General features: G+C 40.4%; 2 protein-coding genes across 6 annotated transcripts in view; both read left to right on the top strand.

The window, feature by feature from the left end:
- Window positions 1-17,593, top strand: part of GNE (glucosamine (UDP-N-acetyl)-2-epimerase/N-acetylmannosamine kinase) — a 326,114-nt gene that overhangs the window by 195,276 nt on the left and 113,245 nt on the right. The gene's annotated exons all lie outside the window — the stretch shown is intronic.
- Window positions 1-17,593, top strand: part of RNF38 (ring finger protein 38) — a 68,178-nt gene that overhangs the window by 7,654 nt on the left and 42,931 nt on the right. For 2 of the 5 annotated variants that reach the window (XM_081803180.1, XM_081803181.1), the window contains exon 1: window positions 10,676-11,044. The exons of 1 other annotated variant lie outside the window; for it this stretch is intronic. Coding sequence is in view for 1 of the 4 variants with exons in the window: in XM_081803179.1 (XP_081659305.1) it covers window positions 11,440-11,448 (9 nt within the window). In the remaining 3 variants the exon portion in view is untranslated. Of the gene's footprint in view, window positions 1-10,675; window positions 11,045-11,122; window positions 11,449-17,593 lie in introns of those variants that run through there. 2 more of the 5 variants (XM_081803184.1, XM_081803179.1) reach the window with 2 other exon arrangements.

Below are 17,593 nucleotides of genomic sequence, written 5' to 3'. Positions count from 1 at the left end.
CCTCATATAAATGGAGTCATGAAATATTTGTGTTTCTTTTTTTTTTTTTAAAGATTTTATTTATTTATTCATGAGAGACAGAGAGAGAGAGAGAGAGGCAGAGGGAGAAGCAGGCTCCCAAGGAGCAGGGAGCCCAAGGCGGGACTCGATCCCAGGACCCTGGGATCATGACCTGAGCCGAAGGCAGACACTTAACCATCTGAGCCACCCAGGCGCCCTGTGTTTCTTTTTTAAGATTTATTCATTTGAGAAAGCGGGGAAGCATGCACAGGGGGAGGGGCAGAGGGAGAGAATCTCAAGCAGACTCCCCTCACAACCCTGAGATCACCACCTGAGCTGAAACCAAGATTCCCATGCTCAACCGACTGAGCTACCCAGGCACCCCATTTTTTTTTTTTTTTTTTGACTGGCTTATTTCACTTAGTGTTGTCAAGGTTCGTTCAGGTTGTAGCATGAATGTTGGAATTTCTTTCCTTTTAAAGGCTGAATAACATTCCACTGTATGTATATAACACATTTTGTCTATTCTGCATGGGTGGACATTTGGGTTGCTTCCACATTTTGACTCTTGTGAATAATGCTGCTAGGAACATAGGTGTACAAATATATCTTAGAAATATACCCAGAAGTGGAATTGCTGGATCATTTATATTTTTAGAGTTTTGAAGAGCTGCTATACGTTTTCCAAAGTGGCTGCACCATTTTACATTTCACATCCTTTTCAACACATTTTATTTTCTGTTGTTACTGTTTTTAATACTAGCCGTCCTATTGGGTGTGGGGTCGTATCTCATTGTGATTTTGATTTGCATTGCCCTACTGATAAGTGATGTTGGGCATCTTTTCATGTGCTTATTGGTCATTTATCTTCTTTGGAGAAATGTCTATTTAAGACACCCCCCCCTTTAGAGAAAGAGCACATGAGCAAGTTGAGGGGACAGAGGGAGAGAAAATCTTAAGCAGCCTTCATGCCCAGTGTGGAGCCTGACGCCGGGCTCGATCCCATGACCCCGAGATCATGACCTGAGCCAAAAGCCACCCAGGCGCCCCAACCTTTGCCCATTTTTAAATCAGGTTTGGTTTTTGTTTGATTATAGTTGTTTATATATTCTGGGTATAACCCCTTATCAGACAGATGATTTGCAAATACTTTCTCCCATTCCGGAGGTTGCCCTTTTACTCTGTTGGCTGTGTCCTTTGCACAGAAGTTCTTATTTTGGGGGCGCCTGGGTGGCTCAGTTGGTTAAGCATCCGACTATTGGTTTCGGCTCAGGTAATGATCTCATGGGCCATGGGATTGAGCCCTACTTCAGGCTCTGTGCTCAGCAGGGAGTCGACTTGGGGATTCTCTCCCTCTACCTTTCCCCCTCCTCATGTGCTCACCTCCTCTTTCTCTCTGAAATAAATTAATTTTTTTTTTAAGTTCTTATTTTGAGGAAATTCGAATTAATCTTTTTCTCTTGTTGCCTGCGCTTTGGTGTCACATCCAAGAAATTATTGCCAAACCCAGTCTCGTGAAGGTTTTCCCCTATGTTTTTACCCTAAAAGTTCTGTAGTTTTAGTTCTTTTTTTTCTTTTTTTTTTTTTTAAAGATTTTATTTATTTATTTGAGAGAGAGAGCACAAGCAGGGGGAGTGGGACAGGGAGAAGCAGGCTTCCTGCGGAGCAGGGAGCCCGATGGAGGGCTCGATCCCAGGACCCTGGGATCATGACCTGAGCCGAAGGCAGTCGCTTAACCAACTGAGCCACCCAGGCTCCCCCAGTTTTAGTTCTTAAGTTCAGATCTTTCACTCATTTGAGTTAATATTTGTATAATAGGGTAAAGTAAGGGTCTGTCTTCATTGTTTTGCGTATGGATGTCTAGTTTTCCCAACACCATTGCTGAAAAGAGTGTTCTTTTCCCATGGAATTATCTTGGGACCCTTTGGGGGTCATTAGACCATATATGCAAGGGTTTATTTCTGGGCTCTCTATTCTGTTCACTTGATCTGTATATCTATCCTTATGCTGGTACCACAGTGTTTTGATTATTGTAGCTATGTAATACGTTTTGAATGATGTATTTCTTAAGCCTGGATTACTAGAGTAGAATTGAATCAAAGGATATGAACATTTTTTTCAGCCTTTGTCTTTTTTTGTATATTTTTTCACACATACGCATCAGTTTATGCTTCCATATGAGAATACTTGTCTCGCTTCCTTTTCACATTGAATAGCATCCATAATGTCAAGTTACTTTGTGAATGATGAAAAATGGTTTCTAATTGTTTTAATGAGTATTTCTGTGATTACTACTGAGGTTGTATAACTCTTTATACGTTCATTTGTTCCTTAGTCACTTACTGCTTTTTAAAAATTTGTCCTTTGCATAATTTTCTTTTGGGATGTTCCTATTTTCCTATCACTTTGTATAGGAACATTAATCATCTGTCATATTTGCAAAAAATTTCCCAGCTTTTAATTTTTAATGAAGTGTTTTTTCCCATTCAGAAATTTAAAATTATTTTGGGACCAAGTCTATTGGTATAGTCCTTTGAAATGTATTTTAATGCTTTTACTTCTAGGAAATCTGTCTCCAGAATATCTTCAGATATATCCCTACATTTTCTTAAAGTTTTTAAATTTTATATTGTGCTTTCTGAGCTGTATGGTATTATGTGATGCAGGGTGTTTCAAATAGATTCTCTCTTTGCCTTACTGTGGACTATCTGAGGTGATTAGAAATACATTGTAATCGGGCGCCTGGGTGGCTCAGTTGGTTAAGCGACTGCTTTCGGCTCAGGTCATGATCCTGGAGTCCCGGGATCGGGTCCCGCATCGGGCTCCCTGCTCGGCGGGGAGTCTGCTTCTCCCTCTGACCCTCCCCCCTCTCATGTGCTCTCTCTCTCTCATTCTCTCTGTCTCAAATAAATAAATAAAATCTTTAAAAAAAAAAAACAAAAAACTTCTCATTTAAAAAAAAAAAAAAAGAAATACATTGTAATGATAGGTGTTTTGAGATTATTCTGTCGCATTCTTATTTTGGCTTTTGAAATGTCATTGCCTACTAAATTTAATTTGTTTTTATTTATAAGACACTCTCATAACAGGAACAAGTAAGCAGAGGAGAGATAAATAAACTTCTGTGGGAGCTTAAATTTTCTATCTGCTCTATAAAGAGTTGTCCTGCTTTAAGGGTTTTTATTTAAGGTGATCATTTCTGTTTTTTGTGAATCTGCTCAGGTAACACACTTTCTTCTTAAAGTTTGGAAATGGCCTCTTGAGTGTGGCTTGGGCCAGAGGGTACAGGGTGTGTAGAGATGTGCCATGTATCACACTGCAAAACCACCCTGGTTAGTCAGTGTCTTCAACGTATGTAATCAGTGGAAGCTACCAGGAGGACACTGGCATTTTCAGTGAGCTGGCCACACCTCACGAATGCAGGGTATAGAATTCAGTAGCCAGGGGCATCATCCAGAGCAAGGTTATCAACTATGCAGTCACATGAGCTCCACCAGCATTCCCTACAGGAAATTCTGTTTTCCATTAAACATGGTGAAAGTTACAAGATATTCCTGTGTTCTGATCTGCTTAGAGAACATTCTCATGTTCCTTTCATCTTGACCATTTAAGTCCCTCTCTCATTACCATGTCCCTTTTTAGCAAATGCTTTTTCATGATCTCCAAAGTGAAGGTGCTAGTTGTCTGTGTATGCTTTTCTGTTTCTTAACCAGTGTTTATACTATGATTTATTTATTTTCTTGAAGCACTTACAATAAGTATAGTCCATGTTTACTGGCTTTTGGGGTCATATTTTACTTCAGTGTCTAATTCTTAATGATTGGAGTCCTTGTTCCTTGTAGCTGCAGTTGACAGTTTTAGCGGGCCTTCCTTTCCAGGTGTTTCTGGGATGCCATAGGTATCTTTTCTGGAGGCTGCTTGCCCTCCTAGCTAGCCCTTTGACTCAGGACCTGTTGGTCACCAGCTTTTCTAAGTGCTGCTACTTTCACTAGTGTCACTTTGGCTCCAGTTTGGGCTCACTTCCTAGGCTACTGCATTTAGTAAGACCATAGTAAAGGGTCAGGGATTTAACAGGGAATTAAAACAAAGAGAATTTAAAGCTGGGTATGAAATATGACTGTTTTCAGAGTATCCTGGCCCAAGTTTTGTTTTGACGGCTTCTCTCCCTAGTCCTTGGCCTACTGCAATGATAGTTAACCTATCTTTCCTCAGGGGATGCCTTTAAACACTGCTGTTTCCTCTTCAGAGTTGACTCCGAACTACTTTTATTTACTGTTGGTTGGAATAAAAATTGGTGCAACTTTTTAGCAGGCAATTTAGCAATATTTCTCGAATTTAAAAAACAAAGGCCCCTTGAAACAGCAATTGCACTGTTAGAAATTTACCTTTATGGATATATTTTCTTTTTTAAAGATTTATTTATTTATTTGAGAGGGAGAGAGAGTACAGAGGGATAGAGAGAGGGAGAAGCAGACTCCCCACTGAGCAGGGAGCCTGATGGTGGGACTTGATCCCAGGACCCTAGGATCATGACCTGAGCCAAAGTCAGATGCTTAACCGATTGAGCCACCCAGGGGCCCCCATGGATATTTTTTCAAATGCAGGTCAAACTGTATGTCTGTATGAGAATATTCATTGGATTTTTATAATATCAAAACACTGAAGAAAAAAACTAAATTATAATACTTTATGTAAAAAATAATAGATGGTTCATCTCTAACAATGAAACAACAGGCTTTTGTTAGATCTGTATGTGGTTAACTCTTTTCGTTGCCTGGGGCTGTCCAGTGGATTTTTTTTTTTTTTTAAACTATAGTATTAGCATATGATTTGCCCTGAGATTGAGCTGCCGGATCAATTTAGAATGAGAATCATGGCAATTAGAATTGTTCCCAAGATGCGCCCTATTTGCCAGAATGGAATGAGCAAGGTCCTGCTAAGATCTCTGCTTCAAAGGGTATGCATTAAGGCAGGTCATGCCTTAGAGTCTGCTCTTTCTCATTTATCCTGCTCCAGAGATTGAATATGCCATGATGTGCAGTGCATGCTTTATTTGCACTCTTGCCTCTCCATTTCTGGCTTGATATCTCGGTCACTATTTTTCCTGTTTCTGACTCAGCTTATCTTAGGCACTCAGGTTTATTTACTCCTCTGTCTTGAACTCTTTCTTGGCTGATGGCCTTTCACCTGGTTCTGCTTTTTAGCCCCTTCTCACCTTCACTGCCCTAAGAACTGTCACGGTTCAGTGTCCGGCATCTCTCACCTATAGTGTGGGAACAGCAGTCTGCCCACTCCTCCATCCCAAAGCTGGCTCTATTGTGAGAGGCTTTCAGGGGACTTGGGTTTGGGTGCGCCTTTGCTGCCCCTTTCTGGTCTTTGGCAACTGTCGCTGGTAGCTGCTGATAATTAACCTTTCCAGTCTGACAGGTAGTAACACTTATGGGTGAAAAGTGCTTATGCTGATGTTTTGCATTAGATCAAGTCTTATCATGGTTATAGATAATGTGTAGCCTGAATAGTGCTAGGCCTTACACCTTTCCACTATGTAGCTTCATCTTATTAGATCCCTTTAGCTGGTTATAGTGGAAGGAGGGAAACTTTGAGGCTATAGGCTTTCTTGTTCCTTTACACACTTCTATCACAATTCTTTACAGTATTTATTTAATGTCTGTTTCCCCCATTAAACTGTAAGCCCCTCAAGAGCAGGTCCCATCTCTCTTTTGTTTGTTATCAGTGATGTCCATATTGAAAGAATGTTGGCTGGTAGAGAATACACAAAAAAGGAAGGAGTGGCATCTCTTATTTTAAAATGCTGAAACCCATGATTGAAGAGCTACAGATAAAGAATCACTTGTCCAGATGCTGAAGAACCACACACAGAGGAAAAATATCAAAGGAAAAAAAATGCTGTACACTTTTGGGACCTGCCAAAAAAGGTGTTGGGTAGAGAATGACCTTCCTGCTGGGAGTCTGTGACCTTTATAATGAAGAAGCAGTTTCCCACTGTTAACACTGTCAGGAATAGGGTTGTGCTGTCATCATATCCATTGCCAAGTCTCCTGACTGTAATGTCACTCCAACCCCAACCACTACTGCTGAGTTAGTGGCCTCTATTTTGTGTTCTAACATAGCATTAATCATTCTCCCATGTAAATATGTATTTACTTGAGTGTGTAAAGGAATAAGAAAGCCTATAGCCTCAGAGTCACCTCTCTTGTATAAAGGTCCTTCAGATAATCATTATGTTTAGATAGTCTGTGATGTCTTAGAAATGCAAAATTGAGCACCAAACCAAATTTTATATTTACTGTTTGGCAGACTATTTATCACTTATGTAAAATTTATTTGTGCTTATTGTTTATGCAGTATGCTTAAAAATGTATTTCCAGCAGAACTCTTCAAATTCACAAGACTGGAAGTTAGTTTTCTAGAAACAGATTTTGAGTTTCAGTATGAGATCTTTCTTAAGTCTATCCTAACATTATAGTTGTTTTTCCTTTGTTAAAAATAAGGAAAAGATAGGGGCACCTGGCTGGCTCAGTCGTGGAGCATGAGACTCTTAATCTCAGGGTTGTGAATTTGAGCCCCACATTGGGTACAGAGAATTCTTAAAAATAAAATCTTTAAAAAGTAAGGGAAAAAAATATAATTCTAAGTTCAGTTGGCTAACCAGCAAATTCTTTTTTTATTATGTTATGTTAATCACCATACATTACATCATTAGTTTTTGATGTAGTGTTCCATGATTCATTGTTTGCATATAACACCCTGTGCTCCATGCAGAACGTGCCCTCTTTAATACCCATCGCCAGGCTAACCAATCCTCCCACCCCCTTCCCTCTAGAACCCTCAGTTTGTTTCTTAGAGTCCATAGTCTCTCATAGTTTGTCTCCCCCTCCGATTTCCACCCTCTTCATTTTTCCCTTCCTGCTGTACCTCTGAAACAAATAATACATTATATGTTAAAAAAAAAAATAACCAGCAAATTCTACCAAATATTTAAAGAAGGCATAACACCATTCTTACAGAAACTATTCTAGAGAGTAGAAAGAGAACACTCCCTGATTCATTTCTAAGGCTAGCATAATCTTTGTAACAAAACTTGACAAAGACATTACAAAAATGGAAAATAACAGTTATTCTCATTCAAGAACACAGATGTAAAAATCCTAACCAACGTGTTAGCAAACCAAATCCAACATATATAATAAGGGTAATATAATAAGACAGGATTTTATTAGGAATGCAAAATTGGTTTAACATCCAAAACCAGTCAATGTAATTCACATATTAACAGAAAAATTATATGATTATCTCATAGATGCAGGAAAATTTGATAAAATTAAACATTCCTTTATGATAAACTTCTAATAATTTAGAAATAAAAGAGAACTCTCTTAATTGCTAAAGGGATATGCAAAAAAACCTATCACAAACATCATACTTAATGGTGAAATGTTGGAAGTTTTCCAGTTTGGGAATAAGACAGAAGTGCATGTTCTCTTTGTTTCTGTTTAGCATTGCGCTGGAAGTCCTAGCCAATGCAGTAAGACAAGACAAAGAAAAGGAAAAATGTGTTGGAAAAGAAAGAAATTGAATGGTCATTATTATCTGCCAATGGGATTATATGTACAGCAAATTCAAAAAGATTTAAGATACACTATTAGAGTTATGTATAATTAAATTACAGTTATATAATTATATAATATACATGTATATTACTATATGTATTTTTAGAATTAGTAATTATATATAAAACCTGGGATAAACCAAAGAACAGAAATATGTAAGACTTGTATAGAAAATGTAAAGCAATATTGAAAAGAAGTTGGTGACTCAGGTAAATAGAAGGATGCATCTTGCTCATAGATTGAAGATCAGTATTGTAAAGATTCATCTCTAGATCCAGCCCAGCCCAGTCAAAACCTCAGGTGTTATTCCCATGTATTAGAATGGTACGTCACCACAGTAAATAATCCCAATGACCAGACATATTTGAAGGAATTTTAATATTTTCCTATTTGGTAAGCAGTGATTGGTATATTTTTATTTTAGAAGTGAGGGGACGTACTTGGGTACATCAGGAAGAAGTTTTTAGTAGTCATTCAGTTTTTACTTCTGTTGTGAAAATTGATTTTAAAGAGCAGTCCTGGAGTCAGAAGTCTCAAAAAGCTCTTGCTACAATCAGTTACTTTGCCTACAAGTTTTGTGCTGTCCCTAACCATATGTGGCTATTTAAATTGATCCTAGTCAATTCATTAGATGCCCTAGCCTCCATTTGAGTGCTCAGCCACATGTGGCCTCTTTTTGGATGGTGCAGATATTGACCATTTCTATCACAGAAAGTTTTACTGGACACCACTCCAACAAGGCTTTGCACCTTTTTGAACAGACACCAAATAAAATTTTAGGTGGACTGGGGTTGAGCAACTGTTCTCATTTACCACCTGCCAATTGGGTGGTCAGAAGTGGCCCAGCTTAAAGCCTATCTCACTGATTGGGTGTTTATTAGCAAGATACTAGATTTTCTGGTGAAGAAAATCAATTAGAGAAGAAATTGCAGTACAAATTTCAAACTATCCAACCTTGAGTTGTGGGATTATTGTTTACATCTAGGCAGACTTCTTGGGTTAAGCCCTAAGAGCCTAGGTAGCTAAGATCTTAATCATTTGAGAAGGTTTCTCATGGAGTTTGCCTCACAAAGGATTGGCTGAGGCCCAAGGGGATTCACATTAAGCTTAAGGAATGGAAACCCTGAAGGACTGTAATAGATTTTTGCTGCTGAGATTCAGCACTTGATGAATCTGGCTCTTTTGATTAGAGAGCTCTCAAATGGTAATTTCCCTTCCCTTTCCCAACTTTTTTCTTCCTTTCCTCCTCTCATCACATAGCTAATATCCAAGTATACAAGAAAAGTGGTTTCAGAGTGGTCTGGATTATGTAAGGAAGCTTGTGCAGCTGAGGTTCTGCTGGAAGCTAGGTGGATCTACAGCAGTAGATGGGGAATTATGAGGGACTCAAGTTAGAAATCGATTGCATTGGATGCATCTAAAAGTGTGGTTGGGATTTATGACTGTGTCATGAAATGAAAAAAAAAAACTTTACAGTTTGGATGTAATCACCCACAAACTGGCTGCTTTGGAAGACAGCCTTTTGGGAGGAAGAGTCAGCTAGATAAAAGGACTACATAATGGGGGTGTGGGCCTGGGGTGAGGGGATGTATTTATTGGGGCCTGTTATATCATTCTAGCTTCTCTTTGTCTAGGAATTGTAAAAGCTTGTGATTTATTGCTGGAACTTTGATTCAGAGTTGCTAAGCGCCTGCTGTTGTGTTTCAGGCTGTAGGTTTGGACCTTGGGGTTCCAAGAGCCAAAACAGAGAGCCAGTGCTCCGTCTGATACGGGAGACAAATGTTCACAAATAATTACCATACAGTGTTATTCATACGTATTCAGAAGATCCTTGAACATCAGTTTAGTCTGATTCCTTAATTTTCTACTACAGGCAGCTGAGGCCCAGAGCAGGAAGGAGACTGGTGGAAGTAATGCCAGAACTAGAACCTGGATTTTTTTCTTTTTAAGATTTTATTTATTTGACAGAGAGAGACATAGCGAGAGAGGGAACACAAACAGGGGGAGTGGGAGAGGGAGCAGCAGGCTTCCCGCCGAGCAGGGAGCCAGATGCGGGCCTCGATTCCAGGCCCCTGGGATCATGACCTGAGCCGAAGGCAGACGCTTAACGACTGAGCCACCCAGGCGCCCCTAGAACCTGGATTTTTTTGCTGATTGGACTACACTAAAATATGATCACCATCCTTGATGGCATCAACCATTTTCCTATCTGCATACAGCCCACTTCTTGCATAATGCCCCCTTGATGGCCCGCTTTTCCTCAGATACCACTTAGCTGTCTTTTCCTTGCATTTATTGTGCTTTTATGGTATGTCTGTCTTCCCTTTTAGATCTCAAATGTGATCAGGACAGGCAGCTTGCCCGCTACGTTCTTTGTACCCATCTCATTCCCATGCTCAGCATGGTCTGAATAACTGTCAGGTTTAATAATCCTTAGAGTTGGACACGTTGGGTTCCAACCTGTTTGTTTCTTTGTGAGACACCTTCGACTAATCACCTCCTTCTACATTAATAAAAATTCCACTTCTGGGTCCACATGAATACATACTATATTGTGAATTGAGTGAGGTTACTGTTTGATTGCCGAGTTTTGGAGAAGGGAGGCATGGCCCAGAAACCATACTTTAGGGAGAGATGTGTACGAACTGGGAGACACTGCCGGCCCCAGGGTCCGGTTCAGTAGCTGGTGGCCTTGCTGTGCGCCCGGGTTGAGAGGCGGGCGAGGGCGGGGTTGCGCTGCGCAGGGGCGCTGTGCGACGGGCTCTGTTGCCGGAACTAGTCCTAGTCGCGCGCCCGGACGCGCGCAGCGCCGCCCCTCCCCCCCTTCCCCGCGGGGTGGAAACAAAGGGGGCTCGGCGCGCGGAGCCGAGCCTAGGGGGAAAGGGGCGGAGCGTCTGGTGGTCTCGCGCTTTGTGGTCGCTAGGTTTGTTCCTGTTGGGGGACGTGGTGGGGAGGCGGGCAGCGACCTCAAACCGAGAAGTGGGAGTGCCGCGTGCTCGCGCATCTTGCGGCCTGGCGGCGAGGGGCGTCGCCTGCGCGCGCAGCGGAGGATAGTGCGCCGGCGCGGCACGCCGTGTTCGCGAGCACCGAGGCGGGGTGCGGCGGGGCGGGACCGTGCCGCGGCCCCGGCAGTTAGGGCCCGGGGGCGGAGAGGATGGAGCCCCCGAGGCGTTAGCCGACTCTGTCAGCTCTGACCGTGCAGCTGTTTCCTGGTGCGGCCCGTGTGATGGTGCCGGGAGGAAGGAAGCGCCGAGACAGCGCCTCGGTCGGAGCCCGGGTTCCGGGAGTGAGGAGGCCCGGGAACGGCGGAGCTGGCGAGCTGGCCGCTGGCTGGGCGAGCGGTCACAATAGGAGGCGGCGGCCCAGCAAGGAGCCGCGGGAGCAGCCCCGCAGGGCGGAGCCTCCCCTCGCAGGTACTGGCCGCTGCGGCCGTTGGTTCCCGCGTGAGGGCGGGACGGTCTGAGCTGCAGGCCGTTGGGAGCCTGTGGGGGCCGCTCCCGGCAACCAGAAGGAGGTGTGGTTGCCCGGTGCTTGGCGGGGCGCGGAGCGGCTGCCCGGCGCTCTTTGTTCCCGTGGCGGCGGCGTGGAGGTGTGGGTGCAGCCAGCGGGAGCGCCAGCCCGCCGCCGCCTGGCAGATGGCCTCTCGCGCGCGCTCCCTCCCGTTTTGCCGAGGCGCAGGTGAAATGATGTCACCCAGGAGAACGCGGAACCCGTTCCGAAGGGTCCTTTCGCGTCCTTCTGCTCTGCGGGTTTCTGGACAGGCTGCGGTTTGTTCTCAGGGCATGGAAGTTCTTCTCAGGGCTGAAGAATGAGAGAGGTTGGTTTTGTACTGGGAATTTTTCAAATTATTAGAGAACTAAAGAAAATAAAGTTTTTGTTTCCGTGTGTAGGACCTGTAAGACATAATTTTTTCTTTGTGCTACAAAAGCTGGGTATGCTAATTTTTCCACCATAAATAGAAATGAATACTTAACATATGTCATTGCTGGCATCATGTGAATTGCCTTCTCTTACGTGGCGCACTTCACTTGGAAAATTTAAGTGTATGCAACTCATACACAAGCGGTTTGTTACTTTAGAATTGCGAACCTTTTGGGATCCTGTTTGACCTTGATTATAGGTGCTGTTGTTAGTACATTTACTTCAGTTCCTTTCAATAGCAAGCAGCCCAGGTAACTAGGCTCAAGTTAAAAATCCATTCGCACAGTTTTTGTGAAATCAAAACGTAACAAATCTAAGGACAGTTGGGATCAAAGTAAAATTTTTCCTGTCTTCAGACAACATACTGGAAAGGAAGAGATAGGACTTCTATAGAAGTAACAATACAAGACCAAATATAGTTGTTGGATCAGTTGCAGTGAAGTTGGGACATACTTGCAATCAAAAGATGAAATTACGAACTGGATTTTTAAATGAGAATTGTATCTCTCCACATACTTATTTCTCCAGTTCTAACTTGTAAACTTATTGGAGTAATGTTTCTTTTTGAAAACATATTAAACCTTAAATCTATTCATTACAGGAGTTCAATCTTAAGTTGATTAACATAATTTTCTGTGAGACTTATCTCTAAGAGATTTGGTAGACTTTAAAGGCTATAGTTAAATGAATTTTACCACAAACTGGCCATGTGGGCCATAGGGCCTCATCTGCAAAATATGAAAGTTGGATGTAAATGATGTCTGTGGTCCCTCCACCTCTGATATCTTCTCTGATTCTGGAAGGTAGTTTGTTTCTGTATTTATTGTGGTTTATGTACGCATCCTGTTTTTATAGCTGAACTAAGTTTGCAAGTATTAATATGAGTAAATGTTGACAACCTGATTTTTGAGGGAGGGTAGACATAGGATGGCATAGTTAGACATAACTGAATCTGTTAGCATCATAATGTGGAATGTAGATCTGTTGTCTCTCTTCCAACAGCTTTGGATGAACCTTTTAGTTACATTGCCAGACTATTTGTGCTCATTTTTACTTTTTTTCAAGGTTGTGGGTGGGAAGTATGGATGAGAAATCCTTGAATAAAAATCTCAAATGATCTGTATGGAAAGATCTTTGTCTTCTAGTCTGTTCCATCTGTTTCTCCTGTGCTGCCTGTTTTGTTTAGGCCACTGTCATTTTGTAATTAACTTTGCTGGTTTTTGTGTAGTGTCTGGGTCTACTTACTAGTTTTGTTGTTGTTGTTTTTTTTGTTATTTTCTTATTAACCATATATATCAGGCATGTTTTCACTTCTGTTTTGGTTAACTCAGCTTGTTTTATTTTTCTCTGGAGAGTATACAGATTGTAAACACACATTTGAATATAGTTTTGGTCTAGTTCATTCATTCTGCAAATGTTAAATTCTTGAAGTGACTGCCTTTGTGGAGGAGATAAAGCAAATGCTTTAATTCTGTATAGTAAATTAACAAGTGAGAAATTTGAGCAAACAGAAGAAGAGGGGCCATTTACACAGTCTCAGTTTTTCCACTATTCTTACATCTTTTCATGTTCCTTTTTTAAGGACTTCAGCACCTTACCTTTTCCTTCTTTATGTTAGAGGGCCCTATTCCTCATTTAGTTCTTGTGGAATTGCCCCTCATCAGACAGTCTCTTTGAGGGCAAGAATAATTTCTTTTTTCCCCATGTATTCATAGCATCTAGCACATAGTAGACGTGCAATAAATATTTGAATTAATTATGAATTTTATTTAATAATCGTAAAGAGCCTAGTCACACTTTATCTTTTCAAATATATATTTATATAAATTTTTCATATTGATTTGGACTGGTCATGGTCTAGATACTTTCCAAATCCGTGTAATTCTTAAGAGAGAAATCTTGAAGAGATACTTTAGAGCATTGTGCTAAGAGGTTACCAGCATAAATAGTACTTCTTGCTGGGAGAATAATCTTTGTTCCGGCAAATCTGGATGTGGAAGGGAAAGAAGAAAACTTAAAAAAATTTGTAACTCTTATTTTTCTAACCTTTATGTCCACCTTCTCAGTAGATGTTATGGTTAGAGACCTCCTTATTGCATGTACCTCACCCCCCAACCCCCCACTCCCCGCCGATTAATTTATGGGACTGTGGGGTTAGGGAAAGGATGGTGGAGCCTTTAGCTATTTTCACCAAACCTTGTTCTGTTGTCCTTCCAGAAAGACATGAACCCAGTTTGTTGTTTGCCTTAACTCAAGAATGGAAATAATAGTTTGTTTTAGAAAATGATTGCCCCAATGCTGAACAGCAGTGATCCTCCTTCAGTAGATAGTACCAGTTCTTGAATGGGTTAAGGCTGCATGGTAGTCCACCAAGCATGTTACCATTATTTTACTTAGCAAATGTTTATTTGTTAAACATTTAGGTTACTTCTAGTTCCCTTTTTAAATTGTTGCTATTACTGTACTGTGATGAACGTATTTGTGCATGTGGCTTTTCCCTTATTTTGGGGTATTCCCATATTGGAGTATAACCTGAGAATTTATCAGATGAAAGATTACCGATTCAGACTGTTCAAATAGTTAATAAAATCTACTTGATTATTTTCCAGGAGATTAACATTTGCCATCATGGAAGCAGTGAGAATATGTGGATTTTTAGATAATTTGGATTTGACCTTTTCGTTTTTTAGGTACCCAGACTTGCACCTAGAGGAAGACTTGGAGGAGTCAACACTAAGCATCTGACTCTTCATCTTTTATTTTGGTTTGGTTTGTTTTTTTTTTCCCCTCTTCTAATAGGCTGTGATTTGAGTACTTTTGACCAGTTGGTATGCTGCTAGTAACAATGAACTCCGCGCCTCCCCCCCCCTTGGAGAGTAATGTGGTTGTTTTGGGGAAGACTATTTGGCTTTATAGCAATTTATTTTGAAGAAAGTAGATTATTTTAACGCTGGCCTAGAGGTCATGTACCTGCATATCTTCTGTCTCACCTATATGAGAAAAATGTAAATGAACGAAGAAGGAAGCTCCCATCAGAAGTGATTTTGGAGGAAGCAAGTTCTGGGACAATATCTGGACCTAAGTTCTGTTATTTTTAGTACCATGACTGGTAATAGACTCTTCAAGACAAAGTTTAAATCGTTAGTTATAGTACGGTTTACCACACGGCGAAAGGCCACATTAAACAAAAGATGGCCTAAAATAGTACCATATTGGTGCTTAAAAGGTTAAACTGTTTTCTGTGACTTTAGTCTTGTCAAACAGGTGCTTTTCTCAGTTATGCTGGGTGAATTAGTCATATAGTTATATGTAAATAAACATTAAAAATGAGAAGTGTAGGGAGTTGGAGATTAATCAGGTCTCAGGGATGTTTTCTTGGCAGGACTTTTTAAACATAGGTTGCATCCTGAGTGAAGACTGAAGTGACTGTATCTTTGTAATGTTCAACAGTTGCCAGGTTAGAGAAGAATACAATTGTATCAATTTCCAGATATGGTATATCTTAAGTAATTTTAAATGAGGAAGATTGAGGGAAATAGTGGAAAGTTATGTCAGAAATAATTTATAAGGAAATATTTTTTGAATACTTAAAATAGACTGTGGAATAGTTTTTTTATAATCCAATTAGATTACAAAGAATGTTACTTTTTTTGGTAAGTTTTATTTAAGTAATCTCTACACCCAACATGGGGTTTGAACTCAAACCTGGAGATCAAGAGTCACTTGCTCTTGTAATTGAGCCAGCCAGGTGCCCCAAGAATGGTACTTTTAAAATTCTTAAAGGTGTTTTAGTGGGTTGAGCATGGATTTTAGAGCCAGGTAGACTTAGCTTCAAATTATGGCTCTGGTATTCATGAGATACGTGGCTTTAAGCAAGTCAGTTAACCTTGACTTGCAGTGTGTAAAGATCAGAGAGCTAATTCAGTTCCTAGCATGAAGTTAGCTATTATCAGATTTTAAAAACTGCTGTATTGCTTAGATAAAAATGTCTTAATTTATATCTTTCATCAAATTAATACAGCTGAAACTCTGGAGAAGAAACTTTCTTCAGGTGTGGTACAGCAATTTCTGTTCTATTCGATACATAATGTCATGTTAGTTTTCTATTGTGTGTAACAAATTACCACACATTTAGTACCTTAAAACATGAATCTCTTATCCCACAGTTTACATGGATCAGGAATCTTGATTTGGGTTAAGCTGCAGGGCCCTCTGTTAGGGATTTTACCTGTCTGGTGCTGTGATGTCATGAGAAGTTTGATGTCCTCTTCCAGGCTTACTGGTTGTTGGTTCAATATGGTTCATAGGACTGAAGTCCCCGTTGTCTTGCTGTCAACTGGTGACCCTCTCAGCTCCTAGAGGGTGCCCTCATGTCTCTGCCACATGGCCCCATTCGTATGCCTTCTGACAAACATAGTGGTTGCCTGCAGGGTTGACAGGAGAATCTCTTCAGGAAGGGTCAGTTCCTCTTCCAAGAGCTTTCTTTAAGTTGGGCTTACCTTGATTAACTTAAAATCAACTGACTTGGGATCTTAATTACGTTTAAATCCCTTCACTTCTGTGAATGCATTCATATAATTAGGTTATATAATTTAACCTAACCATGGAAATGAAATCCACTGTATTTATAGTTTTGCCTGCACACCATGGAGGGATGGATTATACAGGAGATGTGTACCAGAGGTGGGAATCTTGGAGGCCTTCTTAGAATTCTGCCTTACATGGACACACAAAATGATTATATGTGATTTTATCCAGTGGGTGCACCTGGTTTCAAGCCCATCTATCATTTTGTCCTGGATCTGTATTAACGACAGCATTTGAATATAGCTTTTCTCCATTGGTGGTGGTTTTGGTTTTTTTTGGTCCTCCCTTTTTATAGACAAATGGAGCTTTTGACCGAAGGAAATTGTTGTGGATAGGAGAGGAATATGCTTGAAAATTACTAACTTATGAGCACAAGGGCCAGGGTTTGTCAGAGTTTTGTTTTTGTTTTCTTATATATGACTGAAATCTTAAGTTTCCAAAGGAACAAAGAATTAAGGAGAGGAAACCTGAGTCCCTGATCTCTGTTTGCCAAGCTAGCCACTTGTACTAGCAGTTTATAAGAGTGCTCCTCATGCAGACTGCTTCATGTATGATAGTTGAAGATAGGTGAGCTTTTTAAAACACTCTTCAAAGGTATCTTGCAAATTATAAGCTTACGATTACAAAAAGAATATGAAACTTACGTAAAGGAACAGACTTTTAAGAGAATTGCTTTGAAGTGGTGAAAGAACTCCTTAGATTGAGTGAGGAGTCAGGAATGTGAAATACACTTCTTCCTATGAAATCTGTCTTCAGATAAACTCAAGGCTCCTACCTCTATTTTAATTTTTACCTGTATTCAGACATTTAAGACATCATCTTATAGTTGGCTACTTTGCATTTTTTTTTTTAAACTAGAATAAGTTCCTTGAGGGCAGGATCCATGTTTTGTCTTCTAACAACTCTTGATTTGCAGGAGGCATTCAGTGAATATTCCTTGATTCTGCACTTCATGCTTCATCATAGTGGTAAAGAATATTAGCACACTCGTGTGTAGTGCAGAGATAAGCTTTAACTCATGTTGAACGTATTTTGTGTAGCAGTAGTAATGAATTCTAAAGTTACTGCCCTCAAGTGATTTTTACTCCTAGGAAGGTGTTTGGAAATAATTTTCGTCTTACCAGCAGGCCTGGTTATCTATTTACCAGGCTCATGGTAAACCAGAAACAATTTATAAAGGTAACGGTTAAGGAAGGTTATTGTAGAAGTATTATTAATATAATTAGCATGCCATTTCATGATCTGTGTCTGCCTTCCTCTCTGGTTACTTCTGTACTGGATAGCCAAACTGAACATTTTGCAGTTTCTTGACTTTACTGCTGTATTTTGCCAGTTACCTCTCCATAGCACCCAGTGCCTATAGTATTATCATAGGAAGATGATACTCTGTATATTGTATAGTGATTTGCTTTTGTTTCTTTTTCATAGCATACACTTCTTTTTTTTTTTTTTTT

The sequence above is a fragment of the Leptonychotes weddellii genome, chromosome 14 (assembly GCF_054177405.1).
Source record: "Leptonychotes weddellii isolate Sample4059 chromosome 14, ASM5417740v2, whole genome shotgun sequence".
NCBI lineage: Eukaryota > Metazoa > Chordata > Mammalia > Carnivora > Phocidae > Leptonychotes > Leptonychotes weddellii.
Note: the sequence above shows the minus strand (reverse complement) of the source record. Positions and strands in the feature narration are given on the sequence as shown.